Source organism: Musa acuminata, chromosome BXJ3-3, assembly GCF_036884655.1.
Source record: "Musa acuminata AAA Group cultivar baxijiao chromosome BXJ3-3, Cavendish_Baxijiao_AAA, whole genome shotgun sequence".
NCBI classification, from domain to species: domain Eukaryota; kingdom Viridiplantae; phylum Streptophyta; class Magnoliopsida; order Zingiberales; family Musaceae; genus Musa; species Musa acuminata.
The window spans coordinates 8,525,884-8,542,046 of NC_088351.1; the positions used below are offsets into that span (position 1 = coordinate 8,525,884).

At 36.5% G+C, this 16,163-nt stretch overlaps 2 protein-coding genes across 2 annotated transcripts; both read left to right on the top strand.

The window, feature by feature from the left end:
- Nucleotides 1-3,254: 3,254 nt before the first annotated feature.
- On the top strand, nucleotides 3,255-4,267 carry LOC135632680 (subtilisin-like protease SBT3.13). Its single transcript, XM_065141351.1, has 4 exons — nucleotides 3,255-3,354; nucleotides 3,429-3,523; nucleotides 3,614-3,711; nucleotides 3,986-4,267. The coding sequence occupies exons 1-4, from the start codon at nucleotides 3,256-3,258 to the stop codon at nucleotides 4,186-4,188; spliced, it is 495 nt and encodes a 164-aa protein (XP_064997423.1). The 5' UTR covers nucleotide 3,255; the 3' UTR covers nucleotides 4,189-4,267.
- LOC103978113 (subtilisin-like protease SBT3.9) lies at nucleotides 4,218-16,163 on the top strand (the record flags this gene model as incomplete). Its single annotated transcript, XM_065143871.1, has 16 exons — nucleotides 4,218-4,835; nucleotides 4,927-4,988; nucleotides 5,061-5,327; nucleotides 5,410-5,527; nucleotides 5,618-5,789; nucleotides 5,885-6,427; nucleotides 12,544-12,686; nucleotides 12,761-12,855; nucleotides 12,946-13,043; nucleotides 13,619-13,780; nucleotides 13,851-14,467; nucleotides 14,559-14,620; nucleotides 14,693-14,959; nucleotides 15,042-15,159; nucleotides 15,249-15,420; nucleotides 15,515-16,163. Coding segments are annotated over 16 exons (4,062 nt in total), but the record flags the coding sequence as incomplete, so codon positions are not given.

Here is a 16,163-nt window from a genome sequence, read left to right on the forward strand (position 1 = left end):
AATTATCTCTAATTTGCCCCATGATTTTTACCCTTTACATTGAAAAGGTTTTCCACGTATATCTTAGCATTCTATTTTATTGTGGTTCTTCCGCTGTATGTCATAGTCTGCTAATATTTATTTATATAAAAAAGTTTATTTCTTTTTATATCCCATCAACGTCATATCCATTGAGGATAAAGAATATTGCTCATATTAATTCTTAGTTGATATCTTGATGGAAGAAAGACATTTGAACATGATCCGTCATCGATCAGATATTTATATTAATAACATTTGCCAAAGCATATTATTTAAGAAAGAGAAACCAAAATTCTATTCAAAAGATAAAAATTAAGATATTTGTTAATGCATGATATTTCAATTAAAGATTCTTTTCCTGAAAATAACTAATTCTAGTGCTATGATGTTTTATTTTGTACATGAATAAAATTGCTTATACATAGTATCAGAGCTATGATTTCAGATTTATAATTTTTTTATTATTTATTTCTATTTTTTATTATCGATTAAAATTATGATTCTGATAATTTATGTTAATTTAAATTACAATTTAAGTCTTAAATATTGAATTTAACTTTGTTTAAATTATACCGATCATGAAACTCATGATTCACTCTTTTTTTTTTTTGATGAAATGGATGACTATAAGACATATTACGGTAATGAATTAGATTATAAAATTATAGTTTTATTTAATATATTATGAGTTAAAATCATGAGTAATTTGATATTTATGTATTAAGTGTTTTGTTAGTCACCAAGGTGGCCAAATATTATGATTACATAAAGTTCATAAAGAAACTATCCATGATTTCTGGATGCTTATGAATGGATTGATGCTAACTTTATAATTATTAAATTGATATTCATAGTTTATAAGAACTTTCAGGATCACCCAAAGGTTGATCTATTATTTTTACAACTCATGAGTACAAATATAATAATTAATATATTCAATTATATTTTTTTTATATATTTAAATGTAATAAATATATCTGATTTGAATATATTCAATTATCAAGGGATGACTTTGACATTTATTTACAAAGTCCAAAGGATGACTTTGTAATTTATGAGATAATGTTTAAACTCGAAGCATTAAAGTGAGAGTATTTATCATGTATTATTCGTATGCTTTGTTTCTTACTTTATTTAACAAATTAAAACTTTTTGATCGGTGTGAATAAGTCTAGTTTTACCTACGTGTTTTGAGTGAATCGATTTAATTATATGAGCTAGTTTATTAAAAGGATGGAGAGAAAAGATAATAAATCTTAAGAAAAAAATGAAAACTGTTAGAGAGTTGCTTTTATGTGGGAATTCGCCCCTATCATAATTATGCTGCTCCTTCACCTATATATAATTCCACACTGAAAAGCCAAGAAAGAGTTTTATTATTATTAATGAAGATATAATATAATAATAATAATTATTATTATTATCATCAACAACAACATAATTTGCAGAGGAAGCATCTCTATCAGGTGCCATAGCCATTGGGCTTGATGAGACTAGTAAAGGTCTTTGTGTCTATCGTGGTGCAATAATGCATCACGGTTCCCATCAATCATCTTCGTGGAATAAGTATAGACTAGAAAAAAGTGTCCACTCCACCAATGGTATAAGATGCTGTTATAATAGTCTTGATTTTTCCAGGATTCTTTCCTGATGACTGGTTCATTTACTTGGGAAATATGGACGTATCTAAACCACAATATTTCTCTTTTTGGGTTCATATATATATATAATACATATAGCATCTTGACCTAAAGGCTTGACTTAATCAACTCTATTCTTCTACGTCAAATCATGTGGTGAACAGTCGACATGATAACTGGACATGAATGCTCTATCCAGTCCAAAACCATCATCTAATCGTCACTGAGAACGTCGTGAGGTGACGTTCATTGCAATCACTGAGAACGAAACCAAAAGATCTCTCCAGAAACCTCTCATCATCACAAATGGTCCTCGTACAACTAAGATTTTGGTGAAGTTGTGGTGCAAATTGTCAAAGCCTCAATTAGTCAGACACCAACTGGACACCATTGACTAAGCATGCTTATTAATAATACATCTATCACATGAAATGTAGTCTCACTTAGTAATTATGTAGCAACAATTTGCAGTATCTGTTCCGCTCACAAGGTAAATCCATGGCTAATGCTAGAACAGGTGAACTTGTAGGCCCCAAGATTGCCACGACACTGCTATCATTTGGAAGCTATAATATAATCCACCACAATACCTAGCTAACGCTCATTCAAAATGTCAAAAATGGGGTACTATCATCTTATATTTGTATCTAAATTTGTTTCCATTGGCTAGTTTTGCTATATCGTATTATCAAATTGCAGATTGATATTACTCGTATCATGTTTACTTGTCAGAATAAGACTTGAACTAGTCCGTTTTGGATGACTCATGAATGCACCTTCTCCATATCCAAATCAATATATACACTATCTATCCTCTATCTTTCTGCTTCTCTTCCTCGCCAACTCCCTTTTCGAATGGTGGCAGTTGTTACAATCTGAGTCTTCATATTGTAAATTAATATACGGATGCATATATTTCTTATAGGTGAATATATATATATATATATATATATATATATATATATATATATATATATATATATATATATATATATATATATATATTCCAAAATAAAATGGTTTCAGAACAAATAAAAGCTTTTTGTTTGAACAGAGTCTTTGAGTAAATATCTTCCTATAAGATATAAAAATAATAATTAGATATCCTCTAACGACATAAGTTTTCTTTTTAATAAATGAATGACTCTTAATATTAATTATTATATCCTTTTTAAATAAAAAATAAGTGATAAAAGCAAGATTGGAGGTTAAGATCTTACTATGATCTATCAAAATTTTATCCATCTTAATATCAAAATTTTATCATTATTTTCATTTAGGGTCAGTCGATCAGTTGTCCCTTTTGCACCTTTGGCATAATAGGTTGGTTTTCATTATGAACCATAACTGGATGAATTCTGATATGAATGATATCGGTGATATATGTTGCACGACTAACACGATATATTCTCTTATCTTACAATAAAATAATATCCTTTTATTTTTATTAGTCTTTCACATCAACGAAGTATCCTTGGCTTTAACTCGCCACATACAAGCTATCATTGACCATCACCACCGTAGATCATGTGGCTTCATAGGCTTGTAAGTAGCGCTATTGGAGCAATGCTGCTGCTCCACAGCCACATGCAGGATGGGTTCCCAGCATCTTCTATCCTCTATGCTTCTACTTCTCTTCCTTTCAAGCTTCATCCAAATGGCAGCACTTGGACGTACACCATCATCGACCAAGGTCCATGAGCGTCTCTCTTCCATCTTAACATTTGATGTCCACGGACTAACATCTCAATGGTCTCTTCTGTATAGCTGCTGTACATAGTGTACATGGGAGGGAGGCAACACGAAGATCCAGACCTTGTGACTGCGTCGCACCATGATATGCTGTCTTCCGTACTGGGGAGGTGTGCATTCTTGCACCATATATAGTTTGTGTTCGTTTCATCTTCCTGTCATATATGCTCGATTACAGGTTATTCTAATTGGTGATTCAGCAAGGAGGAAGCCGTGAGTTCAATTGTCTACAGCTATAAACATGGCTTCTCGGGCTTTGCAGCCATGCTTACGGAATCTCAAGCAGACCAAATTGCAGGTTCTTCCTTCCTTCTTCAAGTTCTAATATGTTTAACCGCACAACTGATGAGAACAATCCATCGCTGGTTGGCGTCTTGAGATGAGAAACAGCATGTTTATAGTGAATATATCATGTCTCCTTTGTTGGTTTAAACATGTAAATGGATCATGAAAAGGAGAATTGATGTTCGTGAAAAGTTATGAGAAAAGAAATCGTATTTATACATATACATAATTCTCAATGAAGATGAGTAAGCGCCTTGATCATATTGCCCTTTTTCTTTTATTGGTAGAATTGCCGGAGGTGATCAGCGTCAATCCAAGTCGCAGCGTTCCGCTGCATACTACACGAAGCTGGGACTACCTTGGTATTGGTTATGAACAACCCCAACCCACAGGACTACTTCGAAGAGGCAACTTCGGCGATGGCATCATCATCGGAGTTGTCGACTCAGGCAAGCGTTATATATTATGTTACTGGCATCGAGCTTGTTGATTTGACCGTGTCATGTGAACTTATTTTGCATAGGCATTTGGCCAGAATCGAGAAGCTTCGACGACCATGGTTACGGCCCCGTCCCATCCCGTTGGAAAGGAACGTGTGAAGTAGGTCAAAACTTCACCGTCAACCACTGCAACCGCAAGATCATCGGTGCAAGATGGTACGCCGGAGGCGTCGACCCTTCTCTCATCGAAGGAGACTACCAGTCTCCCCGGGATTCCGAGGGCCACGGAACGCACACGGCTTCCACGGCAGCAGGCTCGTTGGTGACTGATGCGAACTTCCATGGTCTGGGCGCCGGCACAGCCAGAGGAGGAGCTCCTCGTGCCCGGCTAGCAATCTACAAGGCATGCTGGGCAAAAGTAGGTTGTCCCGACGCTGCTGTGCTGAAGGCGATAGACGATGCTATCCATGATGGTGTGGACATCTTATCACTCTCACTTGGGGCCATACATTTCTCAATCTTTGCTTCCATACATGCGGTAGCAAATGGAATAACTGTGGTCTTCTCTGGAGGCAACGATGGTCCCGTTCCCCAGACCATTTCTAATGACCTGCCGTGGGTGATCACGGTGGCAGCCAGCACCATCGATCGATCGTTTCCTACCCTCCTAACCCTCGGAGATAACCGAACCGTGGTGGTGCGAACGTGTGGTTTTCACAGACACGCTAATACATTTGAAAGTTTGCATCTACTTATATTGAATTAATTGTTCATGGTTGCTGCGGCAGGGACAATCCATCCTCTATGAATCCACCGATGAAGGATTCAAAGAGCTAGTAGATGGTGGGAGGTAACTATAATTCGATTAAATGTTCTTAAAGAAAACAGTACCTAGAAATGTGCATTTGATCTATTGTTGCAGTTGCTCGCGGGACGTTCTGAATTCGAGTGATGTAGTCGGAAAGATTGTGCTCTGTTACCAGCTTGCCATCGCCTCAAGCTCTCCACCCAGGCGACACTTTCCACTGGCTGCCAGTAATGTTCAGGAAGCAGGAGGGAAGGGCATTATCTTTGCACAGTACTCCGCCAACATCCTAAGCTTCATCGACGATATTTGCAACGGCACCGTTTGCGTCTTTGTAGATTACGAGATCGGCAAACAAATAAAAGATTATGTAACGAATACAAGGTCTGCTCAACTCGAGTTCAGTTTTCCTAAACAGATCAGAATTTTCTTTTCGGGAATAATAACCACGAAAGGAAATTGGCAGATCCCCGCTGGTGAAGGTGAGCCTAACACAGGATAAGGTCGGGAGTGGAGTTATGTCGCCCAGGGTCGCAGCTTTCTCGTCGAGAGGGCCGAGTATATTGTTCCCAGCTCTAGTCAAGGTAGGTACAATTTCTATTATCTACTAGAAGCTCACATTGTTTGGTTCTTTTCGATGAACTGGTGTGCTCACCATCACTGCCTTTGGACAGCCCGATATCACAGCTCCCGGATTCCTCATCCTGGCCGCAGTGAAAGATTCCTATAAGTTTGAGTCTGGAACATCGATGTCTTGTCCCCATGTCTCTGGCGTAGCAGCTCTTCTTAAAGCAGCACATCCCCAGTGGTCTCCTGCTGCCATCAAATCAGCACTCGTCACAACTGGTGAGTAGATTGACCATCCTGCTTCTGCATCGTTCCGGAGTTCTTCTCTGTCTGCTTTCCTGATGTTAAAAGTACATTACAACCTCTGTTTTAAGCTCATACGGCCAATGCATACGGCTTCCCCATAGAAGCAGAGGGAGTTCCTCGAAAGCACTCTGATCCTTTCGACTTTGGCGGCGGTCATATCGATCCTAACAAAGCCGTTGATCCCGGGCTTATTTATGACGTCGATCCCGAAGACTACTTCAAATTCTTCAACTGCACTTACGGTCCGTCGACCACTTGTGACTTGGTGGACAGTCGACTGTATCACCTGAACCTGCCCTCCATCTCCATTCCTGACCTGAAGAAGAGACAACTGACGGTGTGGAGAACCGTGATCAATGTGGGGGACACGGATTCCATTTACAGGGCAATGTTGGAGTCTCCTTCGGGTGTCAACATGGTGGTCGAGCCTTCTCTTCTCCAGTTCAATGCTTCCACGACGACGCACACTTTCGCGGTGATGTTCACACTGCTTCAGATGGTGCAAGGGGACTTCAACTTCGGAAGCTTGACATGGCTTGATGATGGGAAGCACGCAGTAAGAATTCCTATCGCAGTTCGAGTGATCATTCATGATTCCTTCTCTGATACCTCCTAAGGCTTGTGGAGGCATTTGCTCTATGTTGAGTACTATCGCAACAAGTTAAATGTTGAAGTCGTATGGGGAATAAAAATTAAGGTATTACGTTGCTTTTGTTATCCAAAAATTGATGCTACTTTTGGTTTAGGCTGTTCTTTGGTACGCTTAAGTATTTATCGTACACATACGATACATTTGAAGAAGGGATATGATTATCATTCGAGTAAGATAAGATAAGATTTTTTTTTTTTTACTCAAAACTTTTATAACTTTAAAACTTTATGTATTTCATGGCTAATATATGGGGTTTATATAATTCCAAAAGATATATTATATTAATTATACCTAAAATAAATCATTTTCTTTAAGAAGTCATTTAAAATACTTTCTCCTTTTGATGTAATGAATCTCTCTCTTGATGCAATAATTTTTTTTTTGATGAAATTAATCTCTTTATAATACTTTAACAAGTTTAATTCTAATATTCTTTCCTCTAAACTTGTTCCATCTAACATGTCAAATTTCTTTCAAAATTATTGAAATATTTTAAATTTGAGAGGTTTTGTAAGTATATTGGTCATTTGTTCACTTATGTTGATATGATGTAGATCCACGTCTTTGTTTTTAATATGATCTCTTATAAAATAAAATATATTTTTGATATACTTCGATCTTTTATGATAGACTGGATTCTTGGCTAAGGTAATATCTGATTTGTTATCAATATAAATCTTGGTTGACTTCTCTAATGCTATATGAAGTTCTTGAAGTAATCTTCTTAGTCATATTGTATGACAAACACAAGATGTGAATGTAGTATCACCAAAATAAAATATAAATCTAATTATACTCTTATGATCATCATAACTTTCTGCCCGATCATTGTTACTATATCTAATAAGCTCCAACCATTTAGATGATGAATAAAATATTCTATATTTAATTGTCCTTTTAATATATCACAAAATTTATTTCGTTACATTTAAATGAGATGTCTTAAGAGCTTTTATATATCTACTTATTAAACCAATTCCAAATAGTATATCAGGTTGAGTGCATATTAAATATCTTAAACATCCAACTAGACTTTTATAATAAGTTAGATTAATGTATTTGCCTTCACCTTTCTTGGTTAACTTTATGCCAAATATTTTACGGGTGCATATGTATGATGATAATCTTTTATAGAAAACTTCTTTAGAACCTTCTTTGCATAATTTTCTTGTGAGATCAAAATTTCTTTATTATCTTGTATAACTTCGATATTGAGAAAATAAGTCATTAAGCCTAAATCGATCATCTCAAACTCCTTCTTCATAGAATGCTTAAAATCTTTAATCATAGAGCTACTATTACTTATAAAAATTAAATCATCTACACACAGACATACAAATAAGATATTTCTATTAAAGTTAAATTTCGTATAAAGAATATACTCATATGGATACTTAGAAAATTTATTTTGAATAAAATAGGCATATATATGAGAATTCCAAGTTCGTGGGGCTTGTTTAAGCCCATAAAGTGCTCTCTTTAACTTATATATCTTGTCTTCTTGTTTGTGAATAATAAAACTAGGGGGTTGTTGAATATATATCTCTTCTTCAAAAAATTCATTTAAAAATACTGATTTAACATCTATTTGCAAAAAAAATTATTTCATTTGAGCTACTAGGGAGATAATTAATCTTATTGTCTCTAGTCGATCCTATATTATTATTTGTATCTCTTTACAACCAATCGAGCTTTGTATTTCTCTACCTCTCTTTTTATATTTCTTTTTGTTTTGAAGATCTACTTAATATCGATCGCTTGGTAGTCTTTTGGACATGTAGTAAGCTCCCATGTATTAATTTTGTTAATATCACGAATCTCCTCATTCATAACTTATTGTTATTTTTCTTCTCTACAAGTTTTTTTGAAGGTTAATGGATTATATCTTGTAAAAGATAAAATAAAGAAAGTTTATCATTGTTAGTATCAATTTTTCGAGTCACATCATATAGCTCTTCAATCAATCTTGTCCTTTTTATAATTGAACTTCTTAAATCATGTGACTAAGCTGATCTAGGTGATGATTCCGATAAAGCTTCTTCGATGTTTGTTTGCATTATATCATCATCTTTTGAAGCTATAGCTTTCTTATGCTACTCATCATTTTTTCAGTCCCAAATATGTTGTTCATCAAACTCAACATCTCTTGATATCATAACTTTATTTGTGATAGGATCGTAGAGTTTGTAGCCACAAGAATTCTCAGCATAACCTAACAAGATGTATTTTTTATTTTTATCTTTAAGTTGTGTTCTCTTTTCTTCTGGTATCTTAGCAAATGTAATACTTCTGAAAATTCTCAAATGATTAACTTTTGGTTTCTGTAAGCTCTATACTTGCTTTGGTGTAACATTATCAATTTGTTTTATTGAAAACCTATTAAGCAAATAAATTACACAAGCAATGGTATCTCCCCAAAATTCTTTAGGAATTTTTTTTCCTTTAATATGTATCGAACCATATTAAGTATAGTTATATTTTTTTCTTTCTAAAACACCATTTTATTGAGATGTGTATGACATAGTGAATTTATGTAAAATTTCATTATTTCTACAAAAACTTTCAAATACCTTTGATATGTATTCACCATCCCTATCTTTTTTTAAATATTTAATCTAACAACCATTTTATCTTTTAACCAAATCATTAAATTCTTTAAATTTACTTAAAAACTTCTTTCTTTTCTTTTAATATGTAAACCTAAGGTTACCACTATGATCGTCAGTAAAGTTAAGAAAATACTTGCTTCCTCTAAGTGATATTGAAATAATAGGGTGACAAATAAATGAGTGCACCAGATCAAATCGAAATCATGCTCTTTTTATTCTTTTGACTTTGAAAGACTTTCTTTCTTACTTGTTCAAGACATATACTTTATATAATTTTGATGGATGATCAATTCTTGGTATTTTTACCACTATATTATGCTTCTCTAGAAGTTTTAAAGCTTCAAAATTTAAGTAAACATATTTAAGATACTATAATATCGAAATATCCTCAATATTAGTTTTAAAACAACTTGACTAATAAAAAATATATAAATGTAGAGGAAATATTTTATTTTTCATCATTTTTATATGTGATATGAATGTTTTATTGTTATCACGAATTTGAAAGAGTTATATCTTTCATCTCAATATCATAATCTTTTTCAAATAATTGCCCCAAGCTTAGAATATTATTTTTCATATTAGGAACATAATAAACATATGAAATGTATAATTTTTTACTATTATTTTATCTTTATCTCTTACTGGTCATTGAGATAGATTACCAAATATAATGTTCCCGGAATAACATGTGATTTCTGAAAATAGCTCTTTGATGCCACATAATTTGAGGCTCCTAAAAATAACTTTTGAGAAACAATCATAAATAGATTTAGAAGTACCTTGTATTTTTCTTGTAAAACTTGTAAATAAATTTTTTTTACATTATCTACACCACCAAACATTTACCAAGCCTCTTTTAAAGTATTTGTTAAAGTGATGATTTCGAATATTGTATTATCAAGCCCATAGTAGATCATGAACAAAGCTTTTTTTCTCATTCTTCCTTCTATCTTTGATCTATTTTTTTACTTTGGCACTCATTGCTCCTTCTTCTATTGGTTCAAAAAACTATCTTCTATAAACTCTCATATATTATAAATTTTTTTTATCAACCTAGGGATTTGAAGTTGACTGGTGCTTAGGAATGAGGTCATAGCTTAATTTGGGTTTTGATACCAAATATTGAATTTGACAAGAAGAAGAAATAGGGTTATCACATAAAGGAAGAGTAAGATAAGACAAGATATTCTATCTTTTCACTCAAAATTCTTTACAACTTTAAAACTCTATTTATTTCTTGACCAATACATGAGGTTTATATAATCTTCAAAAATATATTACATTAATTATACTCAAAATCAATCTCTCCGGAACCTTTTCAAGAATCAATTTGGTTTTTCTTTTCATAGGCATTTAATCTATTTCTTCTCTAATCAATATGATGTAATGAATCTCTTTTGATACAATGACCCATTCTTTTGATAAAATTAATTTATTTATGATTTTTTAATGAGTTTAATTTATGAGATAATGTTTAAACTCGAAGCATTAAAGTGAGAGTATTTATCATGTATTATGTAGTACGTCATCTGTCATTTTATTCGGATGCTTAGTTTGGTACTTTATTTAACAAATTAAGTTTCTTTGATTAGTGTAAGTCTAGTTTTACCTACCTGTTTTGAATGAACCTTTTGATTGGTGGAACCGATTTAATTATATGAGCTAATTTATTAAAAATGTGGAGAGAAAATATAATAATTTTTAAGATAAAAAATAAAAACTATTAGAGAGTTGTTTTTATCATTTTAAAAATTTGTAGCTCTCCGTGCAAATTCGCCCCTATCATATTTATGCCGCTCCTTCACCTATATATAATTCCACACTGAAAAGCGAAGAGAGAGTATTATTATTATTATTATTATTATTATTATTATTATTATTATTATTTATTATTATTATTATTATTTGTTGTGGATGTGATTATTATAAACATTGTGAAAGTGGCACTTTGGATGCCAACATAATTTGCAGAGGAAACATCTCAATCATCGCAGTGAAATACGTGTAGACGACAAAAAAAGTGTCCATTCCACCAATGGCATGAGATTGGGAAATATGGACGTGTCTAAACCACAATATTTCTCTTTTTAGGGTTCATATATATAATACGTATAGCATCTTGACCTAAACGCTTGACCTAATCAATTCAATTCTTCTACGTGAAATCATGTGGTGAATAGGCGACATGATAACTGGACATGAAACATGAGAAGAATGCTCCATCCAGTCCAAAATCATCATCTACCTGTCACATCAGTTGGATCCACCCACAATCTTGTCCATCACTACTTACAATCCAAAATCGTCTTCATGAACTTTCCGTGTACTCTAGGTTACTGAGATTAAGAGTTCTTGTATTGATTTTGTTTTGGAGAGGGATCTTTTGGTTTCGTTTAGAGTGATTTCAATGGACATCACCTCACGATGATTTTAGAGACTGATCTGAAGAGAATTAGACTTGTATATTTATTTTTTCTCTTATTCTTTTAGGATTGTTATAAGTTGGATTATAATCTCTTGGTGTAAGATGAATAATTAAAAGATCGATTTGATTAAACAAAATCCATTAGCAAAAACTTGACGCAATAGTATTTGACCCCAAGACTTCAAGTTTTGGGTTTAGACCCTATGAATCTTTTATATCACAATGTTTTATGTAAAGTAAATTACTTTTATGATTGAGTAAATGGCCGACATGAGAGAGTTAGGACGTTGACATCGACGGAAATATCACGTTAACAATGGATGCTGTTTTTATCATCTTCTTGTCATGGCATAAAATGGTAGGTGCTCCATCCATGGAGGATTTTTGGCATGTCCAGGGATTGAAGTGACGTCCGTCCTAAGCATTGAGGACAACAAGCCATGGACCTGTATGCTCCTGGTTGAGTCTTCAAATTGTAAATTAATATACGGAGGTATATATTTCTTATAGATGAATATATATTTAAAAATCCTTTCCAAAATAAGATGGTGTCAAAACATAAGAAAGCTTTTTGTTTGAACTGAGTCTTTGAGCATATATTTTCCTACAAGATGTAAAAAAATAATTAGAGATCCTCTAACAATCTTTGGCTGACATAAGTTTCTGATAGATGAATGACTCTTAAAATTAATTATTATTATTATTATTTTAATTAAAAAATAAGTGATAAAAGCAAGATTCGAGGTTAGGATCTTATGATGACATATTAAAATTTTACCCAACTAAACTGAGAAGTGAGTGACATCTCATTTAGGGCCATTTGATCGATTGTTCCTTTTGCACATATGGCACAGTAGGGTGCTTTTCATTCCGAGCTACAACGGGTGAATTCCGATATGAACAACATCGGTGATGTGTGTTGCACGACTAACACGGTATATTCTCCCTTATCATAAAATAAAACAATATTCTTTTATTTTCATTAGTCTGTCATCGAGCATCACCACCGTCGGTCATGTGGGTTCATAGGCTTATAAGTAGCGCCATTGCAGGAACGCTGCTCCTCCACAACCACAAGCAAGATGGGTTCCCAACATCTTCTATCCTCTATGCTTCTACTTCTCTTCCTATCAAGCTTCATCCAAATGGCAGCACTTGGACGTACTCCATCATCGACCAAGGTCCATGAGCGTCTCTCTTCCATCTTAACATTTGATGTCCACGAACTAACATCTCAGTGGTCTCTTCTGTGCAGCTGCTTTACATAGTGTACATGGGAGAGAGGCAACACGAAGATCCAGATCTTGTGACTGCGTCGCACCATGATATGCTGTCTTCCGTACTGGGGAGGTGTGCATTTTTGCACCATATATAGTTTGTGTTCCTTTCATCTTTCTGTCATATATGCTCGATTAGAGATTATTCTAATTGGTGATTCAGCAAGGAGGAAGCCGTGAGTTCAATTGTCTACAGCTATAAGCATGGCTTCTCGGGCTTTGCAGCCATGCTTACAGAATCTCAAGCACACCAAATTGCAGGTTCTTCCTTCTTCAATTTCAGGCCTATTTGACCAGTGACAATGGAAGCAAGTTCTAATATGATTAACAGCACAACTGACGAGAACAATCCAAAAGATGCATGCAAGCATATATCTGAAATTTGAAGGGACGATATTGATCCAGATAAATCAATATGTGAAAATAAAATCTCAATCACAATAGTTTTGTGCTTAATTACGGGAGATCAAAAGATAGATATACTCCTGAGAGTCGGCTTATCTGTTGAGGCCACTAAAACAAAAAATTGAAAGACTTTATCTCAACCTTTCATGTGACTTCATGGTATTAATCTAAATTATGTCATTGATTCCATGTTGAGTAATAATTTTATATTTTGTAATCACCTAGGAATCATGATCGGAAAGTAGGATTAAGGTGGGTCTTTGAACGCTTTTTTTATTATTGAGATAAGGTTGGCGACTTGAGATGAGAGAGAGAGAGAGAGAGAATCCATCACGTGTTTAGTATATTATATCATATTTATACACATACGTAATCCTCAATGAAGATGAGAAAAGCGCCTTGATCATATTGCCCTTTTCTTTTATTGGTAGAATTGCCGGAGGTGATCAGCGTCAATCCAAGCCGCAGCGTTCCGCTGCATACTACACGAAGCTGGGACTACCTTGGTCTTGGTTATGAAAAACCCCAATCCACAGGACTACTTCGAAGAGGCAACTTCGGCGATGGCATCGTCATCGGTGTTGTCGACTCAGGCAGGCGTTATATATTTCGTTACTGGCATCGAGCTTGTTGATTTGACCGTGTCATGTGAACTTTGTTTAGGCATTTGGCCGGAGTCGAGAAGCTTCGACGACCATGGTTACGGCCCCGTCCCATCCCGTTGGAAAGGAACGTGTGAAGTAGGTCAAAACTTCACCGTCAACCACTGCAACCGCAAGATCATCGGTGCAAGATGGTACGCCGGAGGCGTCGACGATTCCGACATCAGCGTAGACTACCGCTCTCCCCGAGATTTTCAGGGCCACGGAACCCACACGGCTTCCACCGCGGCCGGTTCATTCGTGCGAAACGCGAGCTTCCATGGCCTCGGCGCCGGCGTAGCAAGAGGAGGCGCTCCTCGTGCCCGGCTCGCCATATACAAGGCGTGCTGGGGAAGCAACGGAAGGTGCCCGGATGCCGCCCTTCTAAAAGCGATAGACGACGCAGTGCATGATGGTGTGGACATCTTATCACTCTCACTTGGGGGCTTACTTCACCCAATATTTCCTTCCATACATGCGGTAGCAAAGGGGATAACTGTGATCTTCTCTGGAGGCAATGATGGTCCCGTCACCCAGACCATTGGTAATGACCTTCCGTGGGTGATCACGGTGGCAGCCAGCACCATCGATCGCTCGTTTCCTACCCTCCTAACCCTCGGAGACAACCGAACCGTGGTGGTGCGAACGTGTGGTTTTCACAGACACGCTAATACATTTGAAAGTTTGCATCTATTTATATTGAATTAATTGTTCATGGTTGCTGCGGCAGGGACAATCCATCCTCTATGAATCCACCGATGGAGAATTCAAAGAGCTAGCAGATGGTGGGAGGTAACTATAATTCGATTAAATGTTCTTAAAGAAAAGAGTACCTAGTAATGTGCATTTGATCTATTGTTGCAGTTGCTCGCGGGACGATCTGAATTCGAGTGATGTAGTCGGAAAGATTGTGCTCTGTTACGAGCTTGCCAGCGCCTCAAGCACACCACCCAAGCGACACTTTCCACTGGCTGCCATTAATGTTCAGGAAGCAGGAGGGAAGGGCATTATCTTTGCACAGTACTCCGCCAGCATCCTCCACTACATCGACGAAATTTGCAACGGCACCGTTTGCGTCTTTGTAGATTACGAGATCGGAAAACAAATAGAAGATTATGTAACGAATACAAGGTCTGCTCAACTCGAGTTCCGTTTTCCTAAACAGATCAGAATTTTCTTTTCGGGAATAATAACCACGGAAGGAAATTGGCAGATCTCCGCTGGTGAAGGTGAGCCTAACGCAGGATATGGTCGGGAGTGGAGTTATGTCGCCCAGGGTCACAGCTTTCTCGTCGAGAGGGCCGAGTATACTGTTCCCAGATCTAGTCAAGGTCGGTGCAATTTCTATTATCTACTAGAAGCTCACATGTTTGGTTCTTTTCGATGAACTGGTGTGCTCACCATCACTGCCTTTGGACAGCCCGATATCACAGCTCCCGGATTCCTTATCCTGGCCGCAGTGAAAGATTCCTATAAGTTTGACTCCGGGACTTCCATGGCTTGCCCCCATGTCTCTGGCGTAGCAGCTCTTCTTAAAGCAGCACATCCCCAGTGGTCTCCTGCTGCCATCAAATCAGCACTCGTCACAACTGGTGAGTAGATTGACCATCCTGCTTCTGCATCGTTCCGGAGTTCTTCTCTGTCTGCTTTCCTGATGTTAAAGTACATTACGACCTCTGTTTTAAGCTCATACGGCCAATGCATACGGCTTCCCCATAGAAGCAGAGGGAGTTCCTCGAAAGCTCGCCGATCCTTTCGACTTTGGCGGCGGTCACATCGATCCTAACAAAGCCGTTGATCCCGGGCTTATTTATGACGTCGATCCCGAAGACTACTTCAAGTTCTTCAACTGCACTTACGGTCCGTCGACCACTTGTGACTTGGTGGACAGTCGGCTGTATCACCTGAATCTGCCTTCCATCTCCATTCCCGACGTGAAGAAGACACCACTAACGGTGCGGAGAACCGTGACCAATGTGGGGGACACGGATTCCATTTACAGGGCAATGGGGGAGTCTCCTCCGGGTGTCAACATGGTGGTCGAGCCTTCTCTTCTTCAATTCAATGCTTCCACGACGACGCACACCTTTGCGGTGACGTTCACGCCGCTTCAGATGGTGCAAGGGGACTTCAACTTCGGAAGCTTGACATGGATTGATGATGGGAAGCACGCAGTTAGAATTCCTATCGCAGTTCGATTGATCATTCATGATTCCTTCTCTGATACCTCCTAAGTCTGGTGGAGGTATCCGCTCTATGTCGAGTACCATGGCAATAAGTTTGTATGTTGAAGTCGTATGGAGAATAAAAATTAACGTGGTACGTTGCTCTTGTA

Bases quoted from the DNA above. Each gene is read 5' to 3' on its own strand.
- LOC135632680 (XM_065141351.1), top strand. From the start codon at position 3,256: ATGGGTTCCCAGCATCTTCTATCCTCTATGCTTCTACTTCTCTTCCTT. The intron at 3,524-3,613 runs GTGTGCATTCTT...TTGGTGATTCAG, and splicing joins CTGTCTTCCGTACTGGGGAG to CAAGGAGGAAGCCGTGAGTT. The intron at 3,712-3,985 runs GTTCTTCCTTCC...TTTTATTGGTAG, and splicing joins TCAAGCAGACCAAATTGCAG to AATTGCCGGAGGTGATCAGC.